The sequence below is a fragment of the Pongo pygmaeus genome, chromosome 7, assembly GCF_028885625.2.
Source record: "Pongo pygmaeus isolate AG05252 chromosome 7, NHGRI_mPonPyg2-v2.0_pri, whole genome shotgun sequence".
Classification (NCBI taxonomy): domain Eukaryota; kingdom Metazoa; phylum Chordata; class Mammalia; order Primates; family Hominidae; genus Pongo; species Pongo pygmaeus.
This window is the reverse complement of record NC_072380.2, coordinates 93,263,911-93,284,615: the sequence shown is the minus strand read 5'-3', so window position 1 is coordinate 93,284,615 and position 20,705 is coordinate 93,263,911. Positions and strand designations below refer to the sequence as shown.

At 48.2% G+C, this 20,705-nt stretch overlaps 1 protein-coding gene across 3 annotated transcripts in view; it reads left to right on the top strand.

The window, feature by feature from the left end:
- Nucleotides 1-20,705, top strand: part of PAG1 (phosphoprotein membrane anchor with glycosphingolipid microdomains 1) — a 152,718-nt gene that overhangs the window by 108,132 nt on the left and 23,881 nt on the right. For all 3 annotated transcript variants that reach the window (XM_054498164.2, XM_054498165.2, XM_063668933.1), the window contains one exon: nucleotides 19,073-19,277. In XM_054498164.2, the coding sequence (XP_054354139.1) occupies nucleotides 19,153-19,277 (125 nt within the window). In that variant the 5' untranslated portion in view covers nucleotides 19,073-19,152. The remainder of the gene's footprint in view (nucleotides 1-19,072; nucleotides 19,278-20,705) is intronic.

Genomic DNA, 20,705 nt, shown 5'->3' with positions numbered 1-20,705 from the left:
ATGAATATTTTCTGTTTTAAGCTTTCACTTTAACTGTAAAGTGAAAGCAGTTTTCTTCCATTCAGAAAATGGGGGAGGTAGGCTCTATACAGCACCTTCCTGGTCCCTGGGATCCAGCCCATCCTCAGAGGCCGGCTGGCCCTGGCTGTGGTCAAGTGCACACGTGGGAGGGAGTCCTTTCCACCGTGTGAACATGCAAAGGCTGTCTTTGGAATCCACCAGACACATTGGGGACAGTTCTCAGCTTGAAACAACATCAGTCCAAGGGCATTGCAGCTGCATCAATGCCATGGAGCCTCTGCCGCCAGGCTAAACAGAATCAAGCAGCAATTATTGTGATTAAATGTTGTTTCTAGTGCAACATGGTAGAAGTGAAAGAACTTGTGGCTTTTTTGTTCTGATTGCACAAGCTTGGAGTTCAACAATAAATGGCTTTTCATTTGTGGTCAAAATACAGCTCTGTATTAGGAACTTAATCCTAAACAGTTTTTTACCTCTTGCAAAGTTCATAGTGGTCCAATATCGTTTCATATTCATGGTGTGATTAGAAGATGAAATTGTGCCTGGCACATAGTAGGTATTTATCAATTATGTGTTTAATGAGTGACAGAGTGTCAGCGAGTAGAAAATATCATGCGAGGTATTGGTCAAGAAACCAGTGAAACCAACCCGAGGTGCAGACTGTCTGTAGTAAGAGAAACAGAGAAGGTTTCCAGAATCTCTTATCACATATGGAACCTCCTCAAGCTTATCAAGTCCTGAGATTGGAAATTAAATGGATCCATTTCCAACTTGCTTTCTGTGTAAGATTTTCAAAATTTAGGGTATATGCCTTTAATCAGCCTCGGAAGCTTTCAGGAGAAGTGTTTTCTTTCTGCGTTACCTGTCCGTGCACCATCTGCATGTTTTGGTTCTGTCTTGGCATTTTGTTGAAAGGCTACTCTAAATTTGAATTGTAAATATGTAAATATGCCAAGTACATGTTAATGAAAAAATAAAGAGACTTGTAAGTCAGCCCTGCAGCCGGTGTACCATGGTGATGTTGCCAGAGCGCAAATGGTGTTTTGGAAGGGCTGTCGAGAGTGATTCCCAGCACTGCACACTGACTAAAAAGGCCATCCGTGGCTTCTCTTCCTGACATCCACCTAACTGCTGTGGCCTCATCAGGTTTGCCTCTGAATTACTAAGACTATGCTTTCTGGGAGTTGAAACTATTGATTACATTAAGAATTTAAGATTCTTGCTGGAGCAACATTCTCCTTTGTGTGGAAAGTCCTGAATTTTTATCTTAGACTTTAGGAATCACTGGCAACTTATAAAATGATAGAAGCTAAGAGTTCAAAAGAACCCTTAGAAATGACCACATTTTTCAGAAGGGGAAACTGAGGCATGGGGAGGCTTGGATTCGCTTCAGGCCACACAGCAATTCAGTGGAAAAGAATGGAGCAGAACCTGGTCTGTACTTCTACATAGCAGCAATGTACCCAATCACTGCCATTTTACCAGACTCTGGAGTGGGAAAGAGCTGCCTTACATTCAAGTTCCTTTATGGGAATCAAGAAGGCTCCTAGGAAACAGAAGCTCTGACTTTATCATCCCATAATCTTTGAGTAAGCTGAAGGCCAGGTTTCAGCTCCAGGGATCCGGCTGTATAACCTTCAGCATCTGTACTAGTGCTACTTCAAACGTAGTTCACAGACCGGCAGCCTGGATGTCACCTGGGAGCCAGTTAGAAATGCAGACTCTTGAGCCCCGCTCCAGACTTGCCAAATCAGAATCTGTAACAAGATCCCAGATCACCATATATACATCTAGCAGCTCTTCTAGAACAGTGCCTCTCAAACTTCAGAGTGCGTCACGATCACCTGCAGGGCTTGTTAATACAGAGGTTGCTGGGCCCCACCCCTGGAGTGTCTGAGTCATAAGTCTGGGGGAAGGTTCAGAATTCTGCATTTCAACAAGTTCCCAGGTGCTGCTAACTGGGACCACCCTTGGGGAAGTTCCATTCTACAAGAACCATGACCCTGTCCCTTCCTCTGCAAGGGGCTTAGGAGTCACACCCCTTGAGTCATGTGCCGTCCCTGCCCTCTCCAGGCAGAAAGCTGTGAGGATAAGCTCTGGACATATATTTTTAAATACAAGTTCTGACTTTCTGTAATCAAGCTAGTCTCTCTTGAGACATTTCCCCAGCCCTAAGTAATTCACAATAACACCAGTAAATAACTTGGAGGGATATGTGTTTTGAGGATTTTGGTTCTATTTTTATGAATCAAGAAATATTTTGCCTGGCTATTAATATTTTTAAAACGTCATAAAGATAGCCATGATTTAAGCACTGGGTAATGATTTCAGCCACATTTTTGCCAGTGCTGGGTAAAATATTAACACTGTGAAGCCAGCAGTCCTTACGATGGCAGTACATCTAATGGTGTGGGAGAGACCGCAGCACGCGTTCTCTAACTTGGCACTAGCTCACAGTGAACCGGTGTTACAAACTCCTCTGTTGACATTCCTTTGACATATGAAATGATCATCTGCTCTTAAATTCTACTTCTCCAGTCTTGAGGGTTTGCTTTTCCCAGATCAAGCATCTTTTGCTGTGCAGTCCCAGTGAGGTAGTAGCTGTCTGCCGAAAGGGGGCATTTGTAGTTAGCCCAGGCTAAACAAGTGCTAAAAGGAAGTGGATCTTTTCAATATCATGAGCCACGAGTAGGAAATTTGATTGAGAGGCATTTGTGTCAAGTGGTACATTTTTTAACCTCTTGGCAAAGAAACAAGTTTATTTTTTGTTAAGTCTTTTATTATGAAAAAAAAAAAAAGGTGGCTGAATTACTGTCCCTCAGAAGCCAAATAAAAACAGTGCAAAGCAATGCTTAACAGAGTGTGACTGCAAATAGTGCTGGTCTCAGTAAACCAGCCTGCCTGTAAACACCACATCCATCACAGCAAAGCTGCTGGGATGTTTGTAAAGCCCTCCAGATACCTTGGAAGGAGGTTTATGATTAATGCATGGCTGGGAGTAAGCAGTGGGTGTGCCAGACGGGAGTGAACATTCTTCTCTCTGGCACTAAAACAAGTCCTGATAGAGTGAAGATTGCCAGGGAGATGGGTGTGGCTCCCACGTCCTCACCTGTCTGCTGCTGTCCCAGACAGGCCAGATGCCTGGAGGTTGTGAATACATGGGGCTGAGAGCGTGCTGGGCAGTGTGTTAGAAGAGGAAGTGCTGGGGACAGAGCCTGTAGCTGTATGACCCTAAATAAGGCACTGAACTTTGAGCCTCAGTTTCCTCATCCATAGAATCGATTCAGTAACATCTACCGCAAAGGGTCATGAGGACGAAATAAAATAACCCACAGTAAAGTGGCTGGCAGACACACGGTCTGTGCTCACTTCCATTTTTCGGTGCTTTTTATGTCAAGCCTATGAGTCAAAACCGGTATGTAGCGAGCCTCTTGGGGACCCTGGAGGGAACTTGGGTAAAGCCACGGTGATGGATTATGTGCAAGCAGGAGCACTGTGGAGACCCACCTACCCTGGCCAGGTGGTCGGGCAAGCAGGCTTTTGTAGGTTCCTTGTGCCCCCATCAAGTTTCAGCATCACTTGAGAGGACGGAGCAAAAGGGTTTCTTTCAACCCTTACCACCTTTGAAGATCTGACCAATATGCTCTTCCTCTTGCCTCCTTTTCTTCCTCTTAACTATTAATTCATCCAATAAATATTAAGTGCCTACTGTGTGCCACACACTACAGCTACAGTTATGAACCAGATAGGTCTGTTCGAAGTTCCTCCCTCCTGGGGCTTGGCCCAGCAGAGGAGACACTTGAATCACTTCATAATCTCAATTTTGAGTAAGGAAGGAAAAAACTTGTAAAAGACGGGCCTCAGCCACACCTGAGAGGTGGGAGGGTTTTGGCATCAGGAAAGCTGCCCCAAGGAAGTGAGACTCGTAGGATGCTTAGATTTGTCAGATGAAAAACATTGGAAAGAGAGCCAAAAATGTTTAAGGCTCCTTTTTCCTTTAGAAATGGAAGGTCCCGCCCCCTTGAGGCTTATGTGAGGAACCTAGGAGCTGGAGAAGGTGTGAAATTGTCATTGCAGAGAGGGGTCAGAAGAACCCTAAGCTTGGGGACATGGTGAGATTACTGGAGTTGAGAGGCCTGCTGCAGGGGATGAAGACACCGATATTAAGGTGCTGTGACTTTTCTCAGGAGATGTTCAGCTGCTTCAGTGACAATACAGAGAAGCCAGATGGCTATGTTCATTCCAGAGTGAAGGATTTGCCTTAAGGCCAGGTGCGGTGGCTCATGCCTGTAATCCCAGCATTTTGGGAGGCCTAGGCTGGCAGATCACTTGAGATCAGGAGTTCAAGACCAGCCTGGCCAATGTGGTGAAACCCCATCTCTACTAAAATTACAAAAAAATTACCCAGGCGTGGTGGCACGTACCTGTAGTCCCAGCTACTCAGAAGGCTGAGGCAGGGAATCGCTTAAACCCAGGAGTCCTTAAAATCGATTCAGTAACATCTACCTTAAAGGGTCATGAGCCGAGATCACGCCACTGCACTCCAGCGGGGCAAAAGAGGAAGACTGTGTCTCAAAAAAAAGGGATTTGCCTTAAGACACTCTTAGCTGATTTTTTAATTGTTTGCTTAGTGCGCTCATCCCTATTACTCTCCTTCTCTTCCTTGTGGTATAAATTATGAATTAAACTTGCATTTTGAGAATCTGCTTGAGAATCCACTCACCATTCTTCCTACAGAAACATGTATTCAATAAAAATTCCTGACTGGCTCCTATTTCCCAGGTCATAGAGGTGCTAGGAATATGATGGGAAATGAGGTGGAGACATCCCTGCCCTCAAGGAAATTAGATTGGATGAGCTAACATGCAAGGCAGGAAGAAATAGAACCTAAAGCCCAAAATACACACTGTCTGAAATGTTCCATGCAGCCTTCTTGTGCAAAGTGAATCCCCATTACCTGTGCTCCTTATGCGGTCAGTGTAGAACGTATCGCATTAGCCCAAATAGAAGCGCATCATCTCAGGGTTGTGTCGGAGTGCATGTGATACGTACTTCTAGAAAGACCATGCCCTTGCACTCTGCCTCTCTCCCTCTCTCCTCTCTCTCTCTCTCTTCACCATTAAAAATGAACCTTGAGAATTGGCTTCCAAGTCAGAATTTGGGGGAAACCAACCTTAGAAGTGATTCCTTACCCATCAAATTCACTTGCCTTTTGGCTTGTCTAAGGGCACAAGTGTTTATAAACAATAAACTATATTATTTCTGTGATGTAAGTTTAATGTATTCTTGAAGACAAGTGAGAGTCCCACACACCCCTCCACCAAAAGGGTCAGCTTTCCTGTTCTCTATGCGGATCGATAGGTTTGGTGTGTACAAAAAGTGACCGGGTTATGCTGATAGACGGCCATGAGGATTTATAACTTGCTTTTAGGATGAGTGCCAGGCTCTCTCCCATGAGCAGTGAGTCCTGATAGCAGGGTCAGTGTGGTCTGGTGATGTTAAGGCATTCCAAGTTTCTTTCATCTACACTCATTCTTAAACTGCTGCAGAAAGAGATGTCAAGATATCACTGGGTGGGGACATTAGAAAAGGATTCAGGAATCTATAAACAGGAAAAGCTTACCTTCCACCACCCTCTGTGCTTTGGGTGTGTTCTGCCCCTGACTCAGTGAAGGATCAGAATAGGGAGCTCTTGATAACAATCATGTGTAGGCAAAAGCCTTTGTACCTTAGCAGGATGGAATAGTAAATATCTGGGTAGGTGATTCCCCATGTGTTTCCAACAGACACTCATCCGTGCAGAGTTCAGTGTGGCAGGCTTGTCTGTAGCACAGTCCCTGTAACCTGAACGGAAGACTACCTGAATTTACACACTTTAGCTTAAAACTCTTTCTGGGGCTTGAGGATTCTGTTCAGAGTTTATTTCACCTTAGCCTGTGCAGCTGTCAGTGTGCTCACAGGACCAGGGAACCCACCAAAGAATCTGCTTCCTCCGCCATCATTAAATCTGGTTAATTTAGAGCCCATAAAGTCTCGTTTTACCACATGGTTCCCATGCCTGGTAATGACCAGGAAGGAAGAATTCCCACCAGGATTGGGCCCTTGACCGTATTTCATCCAACAGTGAGGGGTCATGAGTGGAGGTGGTTTCTATCATGTTTAATTATGTGTCAACTGCAACAGCTGTAAAAAGGTAATGACTATCATTACTGAACTAGACCTGCTTCAAAGGAACTCTGAAGTGTCTGTTTCCATATCTAATCTCACTGGCCATCCCAACTCGACCAAATTATTATTTATAGAATTTGCTATGATCAGAGAACCTACCTGTTAAGGGTGTTTGGCCACAGAAATAAATAGTTGCCATTTGGTCTGCACCTTTCATTAATATCTGTGGGTTTTTTTTTTTTTTCCTGTTAGAATTGATCTTGGCAGCTGACAGTGCAGGCTAATGAAGACAATTCAAATGCCAAGCATAAGGCACCAACAATAATTGAGCAGCTTTCCTTAAAGAAAGCGCTGCATAGGGCTGAGAACAGAATTATGCTGCCACCTTGTGGTTAAAAGTGACACCTGCTGGCCGGGCATGGTGGTTCACGCCTGTAATCCCAGCACTTTGGGAGGCCGAGGCAGGCGGATCACCAAGTCAAGAGGTAGAGACCATCCTGGCCAACATGGTGAAACCCCATCTCTACTAAAAATACAAAAATTAGCTGGGGGTGGTGGTGCGCGCCTGTAGTCCCAGCTACTCAGGAGGCTGAGGCAGGAGAATTGCTTGAACCCAGGAAGCGAAGGTTGCAGTGAGCTGAGATAGCACCACTGCACTCCAGCCTGGCGACAGAGCGAGACTTTGTCTCAAAAAAAAAAAAAAAGTGATACCTGCTGGTAAATTTAAAGGCCAGTGATTTTTCTAGTGATTAAATCACTTATTCATTAAAACAAATTAGTGGATATAAAAGGGTAAGAGAGTATGGACCTTTTAGTCCAAAATAATTAATCAGACAAATCTTTGAAAGAATCCCCAATGAAAGTCCTTTAACCATAAGCACTGACCTTTCTCAAGGCTAAACAACAAGTTCTCACGGTAGTTCGAAATTATACAAAATTGGCGTGGAGATTGAGGTAGTACCACTGCGTCTTTTACAGCAATACTATATGCTTGTGTTATATTACAGTCTCCAGCCATGACTTTACATCAGTGCAGCCAATAATGAAGCCTATTGTATAGCAAACAATTAATCTACAACTATTAATCTAAATCTGTGATCACATTAATATTACCATCTTCTGTAGCTCATCTTAGTACAGCATTCAGGTACCAAAATTAAGTGTTAGTAGAGTTACAATTAAAATAAATGGTCCTTCTTTGCCCTGTGTTGAATAACTCAAAGAATATTTACACATGTGGTCTGATAAGAGAAATTTTTTAAACTTTGAAGAAATAGGCCGGGTGTGGTGGCTCATGCCTGTAACTCCAGCACTTTGGGAGGCCGAGGTGGGAGAAGTTCAATACCAGCCTGGCAACATAGCAAGACCTCATTTCTACTAAAAATCAAAAAAGTTAGCCTGGTACGGTGGCGCATGCCTGTGTTCCCAGCTACTCAAGAGGCAGCGGTGGGAGGATTGCTTGACCCCAGGAGGTCGAGGCTGCAGTAATCACAGCACTACATTCCAGCCTACGTAACAGAGCAAGACCCTGTCTCAAAAAAAAAAAGAAATAATATTCTATGTAATATTATGTGGTTGAATGCAAGTTTATTGAGTCAAGTAAGAACAGGATTCAGAGAAATAGACTTAAAGGTCTTCATGAAAAAGATCATAAGGGATGCTCCTCCAAATGGCTCAGATTATTTCTGCTGGAAGAGATCATCCCTGATAGTCAAGACATAACTTACTTGATATTGAATCAGCCTAAAATAAGATGGTCCATGTGGACCATAACCATGTCACAGGACAGCACTGCCTTGGGTGGCACAGTGTAGAGTCTGGAAATGCCATGATTTCCACAGGGACCTTCCTGTTCAGGGTAGCTTTTACTATCCATACACTATGCCTCCTATCTACTTACTGTCTTCCCCATCACTCATCCTAAGAAAAGCCTCCCTGGCCACCTGAAAGGACATTGATTTCCCTCCACCTTCCCCTCACTCAAAAGAACAGAACGAGGACCCCCAAGCACTGCATTTAAGGGCAGTAAAACCAACACATGAGGGTCCAGCCTAGGGGCAGAGCACTGTGCCTTCTGCATGAGGCCTCTACCCTCAGCTGCTCCAAGAAGGTGAAACACAAAGTGATCCATGTGCATCTGCACACGTGGGGAGGGGCCATCCCCATGCACAGGGGAGGAGCCGGTCCACCAACACACATTTGCCAGGAAGTCCCTCTAGACACGTGAGCAGGAGGGTGAGCGGGAGGCAGTCTTGGCTCAGTTGTAGATGAGCTGCCAAAATTTAAGGAGATAGCCAGAGAAGGCATGGGCAGCAGAATTTTGGAAACAAACATCCAGAAAAAAGAGAGAGAGACCAGGAGAGAAGGATAGCAGTGCATAGATCTCCTCCAAAATGGGAACCGTCCATCCAGGATGTCTGTTGTAAGGATCAAAGATTATGTTAGTCTAGATCCCCTCAACTACCACTCCCCCCACCTCCCCCCACCCAACACACACACACTCTGCCAGGCCCCTAAAGAAGAGTAGGTGGCACTTGCTGGTGCAGCCACTCTTGACCCGCCAGCGCTCCCCACGACCATGGGGACTGGTGTCCCACAGTCCTCCTGCAGAGCAGCACTTAGAGGGTCCAAGAGGAGAAAGCTGCCCCCGCAACTGGGGCCTTTGTCCCTGAGGACTACAGTGCATCTGACTCAGAAACGTGCACCTAATGATGATCATTCTGTTCACTGTGAGAATTTTGTCCACAGTAAGAACTTGGGAAAAAGTCTTTCAGTGGCTTATAGACAATTCTAATTGAAGGGGAGTGAGCCAGGAGTTTCAACATATTTTCTCTTGGTTCCATCCTTTATTCCACAGCTTGTAATAATCGCCTTTCATCCTCTTTCTCCCTGCACTGTTCTAATAGGCTGGGCATCCCACATCTCTCATCATATTCTACCGACCTCCTTCTGTTAGGAGAGAGGAGAGAGAAAAGAGAAACATGTACAGAAAGGAGAGAGGTGTTGGCGATTCCACGCTAGGTTTCATGGATGGATGTCTGGCTTTTGAATAACTCACACAGCAAACTCTTTTCTAAGAACATGGCATTTTATAAATAGGCATCAATTAATCTGTTGTGTGAATGAATGAAGAACAAACAGATGCCTGCATAGGAGATAGATACCTTTTGTCTGTGATTCCTAAAATGTTGTATGCTTTGGACCTGTGTATAAAAATGTATTTCATATATTTTCATTGGTCATCATGATTTAGGTGCTTGCTTGAATGTATTTTAAAACCTGTTGTGGTGCCAATTTGTAGTCTCAGTTTAAAGTGAATTATTCTTTGCATCAACAAATCACAGAAGTGGTGGTTATTTTCATTTGGTTATAGCTGTCTGGGGGCAAACATGCAAAAGTAATTTGACTTGTTATTACTGTACGCCTGTCGTGTTTACAGGCACAATATACTTACAATCAATCATAGGAAGAAAGAAGTTCTGTATTATGCAAGGAGTCCTGCATTTATATAATTATAAAGCCTTAGAAGATGTTCATGTTGATTCAAAGATTGAGGAAAACAACTTCATCTCTCAGAACTCTCTCTGCATACGTCGTAGGTAAAAGTCTCTTTTTTGTCAGCTTTTTGATATTCTTTAACTTTGAATATTCAAATAAATGTGACAGTGTTTCACCTGGAGATAATTTGGTCCAATTGAACCACCTTTGCCAAAATGGCTTTTATTCTCCCCGTTTTAGGAGGCACCCTGGTTTGCTGCAAAGCCACCCCTGCCGTCTTGATGTCTGTGCTCAGGGATGGCTGAAAACAGTCACAGCTTTATCACTGAAGCAAATGAAAATGTAAATACTGACAGTCTTTTTCAAGGAAGATATTGCACTATTATCAAAAAACCAAAGTATTTGCTTATTCATGACACTTAAGACCAACTTAAAGGCTATTTCTTTTCATTTAGAATGTTCTAGAATTGAGCAAAGCAAATATTCTTTAAACAAGGCCTCTGTGATGACAGATCATTTGATATATGACTCCATTTTTTAAAAATCTGTAGCTCTTAAAATATTTCACACAAGGAATCTGATCGTTTCTGTTAGGAAGTATTGGGACAAGGTGCAGTGACCCTGTGAGTCCCAGCATCCCCACAGTGACAAGGAGCTTTCCTTGATGGACACAGAGCACAGGCTTTGGAGTCTGAGACAGCTGGACTCATCCCTCCCTGCCACTTAGCTCCTGTGACACTCAGGGGAAGTCACCACTCTGCTGGATTTAGCTTCCATCTCTGTAAAAGGGGGATTAACAGGGCCTCCTACACAGGGTGGTGACAGCAATTAAATGAGGAAAGCATTTAGCACAATTCCTGGTACATACCAGGTATGGAAATGTACTAGGTAGAGCTCTTATGCTTCTCTTGCAGTTGTTTATAAATAGGTCTTCTTTATTCCTGGGGATGTATTCTTAGCACATACTTCATTCATTCATTTGAAAATGCATTTATTGGGTACTCACAGCAGGGTAGTGAAAACATACTCAGAATACATAACATACTCAGAATAAATAAATGCGGGTGAATATGAAGACATTCTATTTCATTAGTTACATTGACCTTAAACCTTCTCAGAGAACAGTGGGTGAGGGAGATGAGAGATGGCAGTGGGTTAGGGAGATGAGAGATGGCAGTGGGTAGGGAGATGAGAGATGGCAGTGGGTTAGGGAGCTGAGAGATGGCAGTGGGTTAGGGAGCTGAGAGATGGCAGTGGGTAGGGAGATGAGAGATGGCAGTGGGTAGGGAGATGAGAGATGGCAGTGGGTAGGGAGATGAGACATGGCAGTGGGTTAGGGAGAGGAGAGATGGCAGTGGGTTAGGGAGATGAGAGATGGCAGTGGGTTAGGGAGATGAGAGATGGCAGTGGGTTAGGGAGATGAGAGATGGCAGTGGGTTAGGGAGATGAGAGATGGCAGTGGGTAGGGAGATGAGAGATGGCAGTGGTTAGGGAGATGAGAGATGGCAGTGGTTAGGGAGATGAGAGATGGGAGTGGGTAGGGAGATGAGAGATGGCAGTGGGTAGGGAGATGAGAGATGGCAGTGGGTAGGGAGATGAGAGATGGCAGTGGGTTAGGGAGATGAGAGATGGCAGTGGGTAGGGAGATGAGAGATGGCAGTGGGTAGGGAGATGAGAGATGGCAGTGGGTAGGGAGATGAGAGATGGCAGTGGGTACGGAGATGAGAGATGGCAGTGGGTTAGGGAGATGAGAGATGGCAGTGGGTAGGGAGATGAGAGATGGCAGTGGGTAGGGAGATGAGAGATGGCAGTGGGTAGGGAGATGAGAGATGGCAGTGGGTAGGGAGATGAGAGATGGCAGTGGGTTAGGGAGATGAGAGATGGCAGTAGTTACGGAGATGAGAGATGGCAGTGGGTAGGGAGATGAGAGATGGCAGTGGTTAGGGAGATGAGAGATGGCAGTGGTTAGGGAGATGAGAGATGGCAGTGGTTAGGGAGATGAGAGATGGCAGTGGGTAGGGAGATGAGAGATGGCAGTGGGTAGGGAGATGAGAGATGGCAGTGGGTAGGGAGATGAGAGATGGCAGTGGGTTAGGGAGATGAGAGATGGCAGTGGGTTAGGGAGATGAGAGATGGCAGTGGGTAGGGAGATGAGAGATGGCAGTGGGTAGGGAGATGAGAGATGGCAGTGGGTAGGGAGATGAGAGATGGCAGTGGGTAGGGAGATGAGAGATGGCAGTGGGTCAGGGAGATGAGAGATGGCAGTGGTTAGGGAGATGAGAGATGGCAGTGGTTAGGGAGATGAGAGATGGCAGTGGGTAGGGAGATGAGAGATGGCAGTGGGTAGGGAGATGAGAGATGGCAGTGGGTAGGGAGATGAGAGATGGCAGTGGGTACGGAGATGAGAGATGGCAGTGGGTAGGGAGATGAGAGATGGGAGTGGGTAGGGAGATGAGAGATGGGAGTGGGTGAGGGAGATGAGAGATGGGAGTGGGTACGGAGATGAGAGATGGGAGTGGGTGAGGGAGATGAGAGATGGCAGTGGGTGAGGGAGATGAGAGATGGCAGTGGGTAGGGCGATGAGAGATGGCAGTGGGTAGGGAGATGAGAGGTGGGAGTGGGTAGGGAGATGAGAGGTGGGAGTGGGTAGGGAGATGAGAGGTGGGAGTGGGTAGGGAGATGAGAGATGGCAGTGGGTAGGGAGATGAGAGATGGCAGTGGGTAGGGAGATGAGAGATGGCAGTGGTTAGGGAGATGAGAGATGGCAGTGGGTTAGGGAGATGAGAGATGGCAGTGTTTAGGGAGATGAGAGATGGCAGTGTTTAGGGAGATGAGAGATGGCAGTGGGTAGGGAGATGAGAGATGGGAGTGGGTAGGGAGATGAGAGATGGCAGTGGGTAGGGAGATGAGAGATGGCAGTGGGTAGGGAGATGAGAGATGGCAGTGGGTAGGGAGATGAGAGATGGCAGTGGGTAGGGAGATGAGAGATGGCAGTGGGTAGGGAGATGAGAGATGGGAGTGGGTTAGGGACATGAGAGATGGGAGTGGGTAGGGAGATAAGAGATGGCAGTGGGTATGGAGATGAGAGATGGGAGTGGGTAGGGAGATGAGAAATGGGAGTGGTTAGGGAGATGAGAGATGGCAGTGGGTAGGGAGATGAGAGATGGCAGTGGTTAGGGAGATGAGAGATGGCAGTGGTTAGGGAGATGAGAGATGGCAGTGGGTAGGGAGATGAGAGATGGCAGTGGGTAGGGAGATGAGAGATGGCAGTGGGTAGGGAGATGAGAGATGGCAGTGGGTAGGGAGATGAGAGATGGGAGTGGGTTAGGGACATGAGAGATGGGAGTGGGTAGGGAGATGAGAGATGGCAGTGGGTATGGAGATGAGAGATGGGAGTGGGTAGGGAGATGAGAGATGGGAGTGGTTAGGGAGATGAGAGATGGCAGTGGGTAGGGAGATGAGAGATGGCAGTGGGTAGGGAGATGAGAGATGGGAGTGGGTAGGGAGATGAGAGATGGAAGTGGGTAGAGAGATGGCAGTGGGTAGGGAGATGAGAGATGGGAGTGGGTGAGGGAGATGAGAGATGGCAGTGGGTAGGGAGATGAGAGATGGCAGTGGTTAGGGAGATGAGAGATGGCAGTGGGTAGGGAGATGAGAGATGGCAGTGGGTAGGGAGATGAGAGATGGGAGTTGGTAGGGAGATGAGAGATGGGAGTGGGTAGGGAGATGAGAGATGGGAGTGGGTAAGGAGATGAGAGATGGCAGTGGTTAGGGAGATGAGAGATGGGAGTGGGAGATGAGAGATGGGAGTGGGTAGAGAGATGGCAGTGGGTAGGGAGATGAGAGATGGGAGTGGGAGATGAGAGATGGCAGTGGGTGAGGGAGATGAGAGATGGGAGTGGGTAGGGAGATGAGAGATGGCAGTGGGTAGGGAGATGAGAGATGGGAGTGGGTGAGGGAGATGAGAGATGGCAGTGGGTCAGGGAGATGAGAGATGGCAGTGGTTAGGGAGATGAGAGATGGCAGTGGTTAGGGAGATGAGAGATGGCAGTGGGTAGGGAGATGAGAGATGGCAGTGGGTAGGGAGATGAGAGATGGCAGTGGGTAGGGAGATGAGAGATGGCAGTGGGTACGGAGATGAGAGATGGCAGTGGGTAGGGAGATGAGAGATGGGAGTGGGTAGGGAGATGAGAGATGGGAGTGGGTGAGGGAGATGAGAGATGGGAGTGGGTACGGAGATGAGAGATGGGAGTGGGTGAGGGAGATGAGAGATGGCAGTGGGTGAGGGAGATGAGAGATGGCAGTGGGTAGGGCGATGAGAGATGGCAGTGGGTAGGGAGATGAGAGGTGGGAGTGGGTAGGGAGATGAGAGGTGGGAGTGGGTAGGGAGATGAGAGGTGGGAGTGGGTAGGGAGATGAGAGATGGCAGTGGGTAGGGAGATGAGAGATGGCAGTGGGTAGGGAGATGAGAGATGGCAGTGGTTAGGGAGATGAGAGATGGCAGTGGGTTAGGGAGATGAGAGATGGCAGTGGGTTAGGGAGATGAGAGATGGCAGTGTTTAGGGAGATGAGAGATGGCAGTGGGTAGGGAGATGAGAGATGGCAGTGGGTAGGGAGATGAGAGATGGGAGTGGGTAGGGAGATGAGAGATGGCAGTGGTTAGGGAGATGAGAGATGGCAGTGGGTAGGGAGATGAGAGATGGCAGTGGGTAGGGAGATGAGAGATGGCAGTGGGTAGGGAGATGAGAGATGGCAGTGGGTAGGGAGATGAGAGATGGGAGTGGGTTAGGGACATGAGAGATGGGAGTGGGTAGGGAGATAAGAGATGGCAGTGGGTATGGAGATGAGAGATGGGAGTGGGTAGGGAGATGAGAGATGGGAGTGGTTAGGGAGATGAGAGATGGCAGTGGGTAGGGAGATGAGAGATGGCAGTGGGTAGGGAGATGAGAGATGGCAGTGGTTAGGGAGATGAGAGATGGCAGTGGGTAGGGAGATGAGAGATGGCAGTGGGTAGGGAGATGAGAGATGGCAGTGGGTAGGGAGATGAGAGATGGCAGTGGGTAGGGAGATGAGAGATGGGAGTGGGTTAGGGACATGAGAGATGGGAGTGGGTAGGGAGATAAGAGATGGCAGTGGGTATGGAGATGAGAGATGGGAGTGGGTAGGGAGATGAGAGATGGGAGTGGTTAGGGAGATGAGAGATGGCAGTGGGTAGGGAGATGAGAGATGGCAGTGGGTAGGGAGATGAGAGATGGGAGTGGGTAGGGAGATGAGAGATGGAAGTGGGTAGAGAGATGGCAGTGGGTAGGGAGATGAGAGATGGGAGTGGGTGAGGGAGATGAGAGATGGCAGTGGGTAGGGAGATGAGAGATGGCAGTGGTTAGGGAGATGAGAGATGGCAGTGGGTAGGGAGATGAGAGATGGCAGTGGGTAGGGAGATGAGAGATGGGAGTTGGTAGGGAGATGAGAGATGGGAGTGGGTAGGGAGATGAGAGATGGGAGTGGGTAAGGAGATGAGAGATGGCAGTGGTTAGGGAGATGAGAGATGGGAGTGGGAGATGAGAGATGGGAGTGGGTAGAGAGATGGCAGTGGGTAGGGAGATGAGAGATGGGAGTGGGAGATGAGAGATGGCAGTGGGTGAGGGAGATGAGAGATGGGAGTGGGTAGGGAGATGAGAGATGGCAGTGGGTAGGGAGATGAGAGATGGGAGTGGGTGAGGGAGATGAGAGATGGGAGTGGGTGAGGGAGATGAGAGATGGCAGTGGGTAGGGAGAAGAGAGATGGCAGTGGGTAGGGAGATGAGAGATGGGAGTTGGTAGGGAGATGAGAGATGGCAGTGGTTAGGGAGATGAGAGATGGCAGTGGGTAGGGAGATGAGAGATGGGAGTGGGAGATGAGAGATGGCAGTGGGTAGGGAGATGAGAGATGGCAGTGGGTAGGGAGATGAGAGATGGCAGTGGGTAGGGAGATGAGAGATGGCAGTGGGTAGGGAGATGAGAGATGGGAGTGGGAGATGAGAGATGGCAGTGGGTAGGGAGATGAGAGATGGCAGTGGTTAGGGAGATGAGAGATGGGAGTGGGTTAGGGACATGAGAGATGGGAGTGGGTAGGGAGATGAGAGATGGCAGTGGGTAGAGAGATGTCATTGGGTATGGAGATGAGAGATGGCAGTGGGTAGGGAGATGAGAGATGGGAGTTGGTAGGGAGATGAGAGATGGGAGTGGGTAGGGAGATGAGAGATGGAAGTGGGTAGAGAGATGGCAGTGGGTAGGGAGATGAGAGATGGGAGTGGGTGAGGGAGATGAGAGATGGCAGTGGGTAGGGAGATGAGAGATGGCAGTGGTTAGGGAGATGAGAGATGGCAGTGGGTAGGGAGATGAGAGATGGCAGTGGGTAGGGAGATGAGAGATGGGAGTTGGTAGGGAGATGAGAGATGGGAGTGGGTAGGGAGATGAGAGATGGGAGTGGGTAAGGAGATGAGAGATGGCAGTGGTTAGGGAGATGAGAGATGGGAGTGGGAGATGAGAGATGGGAGTGGGTAGAGAGATGGCAGTGGGTAGGGAGATGAGAGATGGGAGTGGGAGATGAGAGATGGCAGTGGGTGAGGGAGATGAGAGATGGGAGTGGGTAGGGAGATGAGAGATGGCAGTGGGTAGGGAGATGAGAGATGGGAGTGGGTGAGGGAGATGAGAGATGGGAGTGGGTGAGGGAGATGAGAGATGGCAGTGGGTAGGGAGAAGAGAGATGGCAGTGGGTAGGGAGATGAGAGATGGGAGTTGGTAGGGAGATGAGAGATGGCAGTGGTTAGGGAGATGAGAGATGGCAGTGGGTAGGGAGATGAGAGATGGGAGTGGGAGATGAGAGATGGCAGTGGGTAGGGAGATGAGAGATGGCAGTGGGTAGGGAGATGAGAGATGGCAGTGGGTAGGGAGATGAGAGATGGCAGTGGGTAGGGAGATGAGAGATGGGAGTGGGAGATGAGAGATGGCAGTGGGTAGGGAGATGAGTGATGGCAGTGGGTAGGGAGATGAGAGATGGCAGTGGGTAGGGAGATGAGAGATGGGAATGGGTAGGGAGATGAGAGATGGCAGTGGTTAGGGAGATGAGAGATGGGAGTGGGTTAGGGACATGAGAGATGGGAGTGGGTAGGGAGATGAGAGATGGCAGTGGGTAGAGAGATGTCATTGGGTATGGAGATGAGAGATGGGAGTGGGTAGGGAGATGAGAGATGGGAGTGGGTTAGGGACATGAGAGATGGGAGTGAGTAGGGAGATGAGAGATGGCAGTGGGTAGAGAGATGGCAGTGGGTAGGGAGATGAGAGATGGGAGTAGGTGAGGGAGATGAGAGATGGCAGTGGGTAGGGAGATGAGAGATGGCAGTGGGTAGGGAGATGAGAGATGGCAGTGGGTAGGGAGATGAGAGATGGGAGTGGGTAGGGAGATGAGAGATGGCAGTAGGTAGGGAGATGAGAGATGGGAGTGGGTAGGGAGATGAGAGATGGCAGTGGGTAGGGAGACGAGAGATGTCAGTGGGGAGGGAGACGAGAGATGGGAGTGGGTAGGGAGATGAGAGATGGCAGTGGGTAGGGAGATGAGAGATGGCAGTGGGTAGGGAGATGAGAGATGGGAGTGGGAGATGAGAGATGGGAGTGGGTATGGAGATGAGAGATGGGAGTGGGAGATGAGAGACGGGAGTGGGTAGGGAGATGAGAGATGGGAGTGGTTAGGGAGATGAGAGATGGCAGTGGGTAGGGAGATGAGAGATGGGAGTGGGTAAGGAGATGAGAGATGGGAGTGGGTAGGGAGGTGAGAGATGGGAGTGGGTAGGGAGATGAGAGATGGCAGTGGGTAGGGAGATGAGAGATGGCAGTGGGTAGGGAGATGAGAGATGGGAGTGGGAGATGAGAGATGGGAGTGGGTAGGGAGATGAGGGATGGGAGTGGGTAGGGAGATGGCAGTGGGTAGGGAGATGAGGGATGGGAGTGGGTAGGGAGATGAGAGATGGGAGTGGGTAGGGAGATGAGAGATGGGAGTGGGTAGGGAGATGAGAGATGGCAGTGGGAGATGAGAGATGGGAGTGGGTAGGGAGATGAGAGATGGGAGTGGGTAGGGAGATGAGAGATGGGAGTGGGTAGGGAGATGAGAGATGGGAGTGGGTAGGGAGATGAGAGATGGGAGTGGGTAGGGAGATGGGAGTGGGTAGGGAGATGAGAGATGGGAGTGGGTAGGGAGATGAGAGATGGGAGTGGGTAGGGAGATGAGAGATGGCAGTGGGAGATGAGAGATGGGAGTGGGTAGGGAGATGAGAGATTGCAGTGGGAGATGAGAGATGGGAGTTGGTAGGGAGATGAGAGATGGGAGTGGGAGATGAGAGATGGGATTGGGAGATGAGAGATGGGAGTGGGTAGGGAGATGAGAGATGGGAGTAGGAGATGAGAGATGGGAGTGGGTAGGGAGATGAGAGATGGCAGTGGGTAGGGCGATGAGAGATGGGAGTGGGAGATGAGAGATGGGATTGGGAGATGAGAGATGGGAGTGGGTAGGGGGATGAGAGATGGGAGTGGGTAGGGAGATGGGAGTGGGTACAGAGATGATGGGAGTAGGTGGGAGATGAGAGATGGCAGTGGGGGGTGGGGCAGACGATGAGTTGCATTTTTGCAGAAGCTATATAAGAATTGTTACATACTGTTCTGATTTTTTTTTAAATGAACCTAAATGAGCATGGATTTATTTGCTATAGAGTACTTGAAATCTTTATTTGAAGACATTAAGAATCCATCCAGGCCAGGCGCAGTGGCGCACTGTAATCCCAGCACTTTGGGAGGCTGAGGCAGGAGGATTACTTGAGCCCAGGAGTCCAAGACCAGTGTAGGCAACATGGTGAGACTTCGTCTCTACAAAAAATAAAAATATTAGCCAGGAATGGTGGCGCATGCCTGTAGTCCCAGCAGTGGGGGGCAGGGGGGCGGTTCAGGAGAGGATTGCTTGAGCCCAGGGAGGTCAAGGCTGCAGTGATCCATGATTGCGCCCCTGTACTCTGGGCAACAGAGCAAGACCCTGTTTGAAGAAAAAAGAAAAAGAAAAAAAAAAAAGAACAAGAAGAATCCATCCCCAAACATATCAAGATAAGACATCCATTGCTTCAAACACTGGGCCAGGCAGCTGTATGTTTCCGCTTTCGTTTTCAGGTAAGAAAAATAATGGCCTAGACCATGGAGGGGACTTGCCCAGAGTCCAATTTCAAGTCCAGTCTGCGGCTCTCCTCAGCATTCAGCACACGCTTCCCTGACTTTGCGCAAAGGTCTTGCTCCTGACAGGGACTGAATTACAGATTCTGCCAGTTTACCCGAGAATTACTCTCCAAATGCACTGGTCTCTTTGCAGGACGCAGCTCTCTGCCCCCATGTCACCACCTTTGAAGGACTGACTGATTCCCTCGGCTAGTGCCAGTGCCTGCTCCTGCCATGGGGCCCGCGGGGAGCCTGCTGGGCAGCGGACAGATGCAGATCACCCTGTGGGGAAGTCTGGCCGCTGTCGCCATTTTCTTCATCATCACCTTCCTCATCTTCCTGTGCTCTAGTTGTGACAGGTGAGAACCAGAGTGTATATACCGGTGCCTTAAACTAATACATCCCCTGTACCCAGAAGAGTTTCTGTGGAAAGCCTGTTAGGAATGGAATCCCGCCACAGAGCCATCCCGGAAACTTGTGCATTAGCTTTAACTCTCTTCTCTCTGCTGCAGAGCGTCTCGAGACATTCTTTATTCACTGAAGGAAAACCCATATTTGGTTTTGCTGGGGAGCAACTAGAAGAGCCCTTATATTTTAAACTTCCCAGAACGAAAGTCTTGCTGTTCTTTGTATTTTAAACTTCCCAGAATGAAAATCTTGCCATCCTTTCGATCACACCCTTGTCAAAATGGATTTTGTCTTTTTTCATCTGTGGGCGTTTTGAAATCTTGTGTGATGCGCATCTTTATGCCACCACCCTACGGAAGTCACAGAATGTTTGCTGCTATGTGGTTTCGGAGGGATTGTTTATGATTAAAAATGTGTAGTGTAGACCTTCAGTTTCTCAAGAAACAGATTATTTTCCCAGGAGAGGAACATGCTGTATGTGAAATAATCATCAGCGTCCTTTTTTTAGAGTTATACTTCTCTCTCTCTCTCCTCTGTCTCATATAAAATGTCAGTACCCCCCACAAGAGAAATCTTTGCTCAGAGAGAAGTTCTTTCTAACCAGAAGTGATTTTTCAGGACATTCTAGAACTGTTACAAAGCACATAACCTTCTGATGGGCTGGATGCCACCAGAGGCCCATGCAGACCAGCTGACCGTCAGCCAGCCCTGTCCAAACTCTCCCTCCACCATGGAAGCAACTCCAGGAGCGTCACTTAAAATTCTGAAATGGCTTCCTACCATAAAATCTGTCAGGAAGAGAAAAGCCAAGACTCCCTGAACCCAGCTAGCCTCCTAATCCCTGCCCAGCCTGGACCCAGACTTCTGTGGCTGGAACAGAGTCTGAATGATTGGGAAGATGAAGAAAGAGGCCCTGGGCTTCACGGGGCCTGGACGGGCCTGCTTCTGTAGTTACTCATGTTCCCACTAGGTGTCACCCTTGTTTTATAGAGAACGTGGATGGGCGGCGTGTACTCTACAACTGATGGCTTGCTTTAGACTGTCCCGAGTAAAAACAAATTCTATTTTTACTTGACAGACTTTCCCATAGACTGGAAGTACATATGACTCACCCTGAGAGCATGTGCCCTTCCTAGTGTGCCAAAAATTTGTATTTTCTCCATCCCACTGCAGTGTGTGACTTTGCAGAGACTCTAAGTGAGATATTGTCTGCATTTTCTCAAAAAAAAAAAAAAAAAAAAGGTATAACTTACTCTGCTAGTTTAGGTATAAACAATTTCTACGCAGGCCCAGGCCTCGGTCCTCTCCTTGTGAACTTGTATGTTTTTTCCCGGAAGAAAGGGTGCCGGGGAGGTGGACAGTCCCTAGTTGAGACTTGA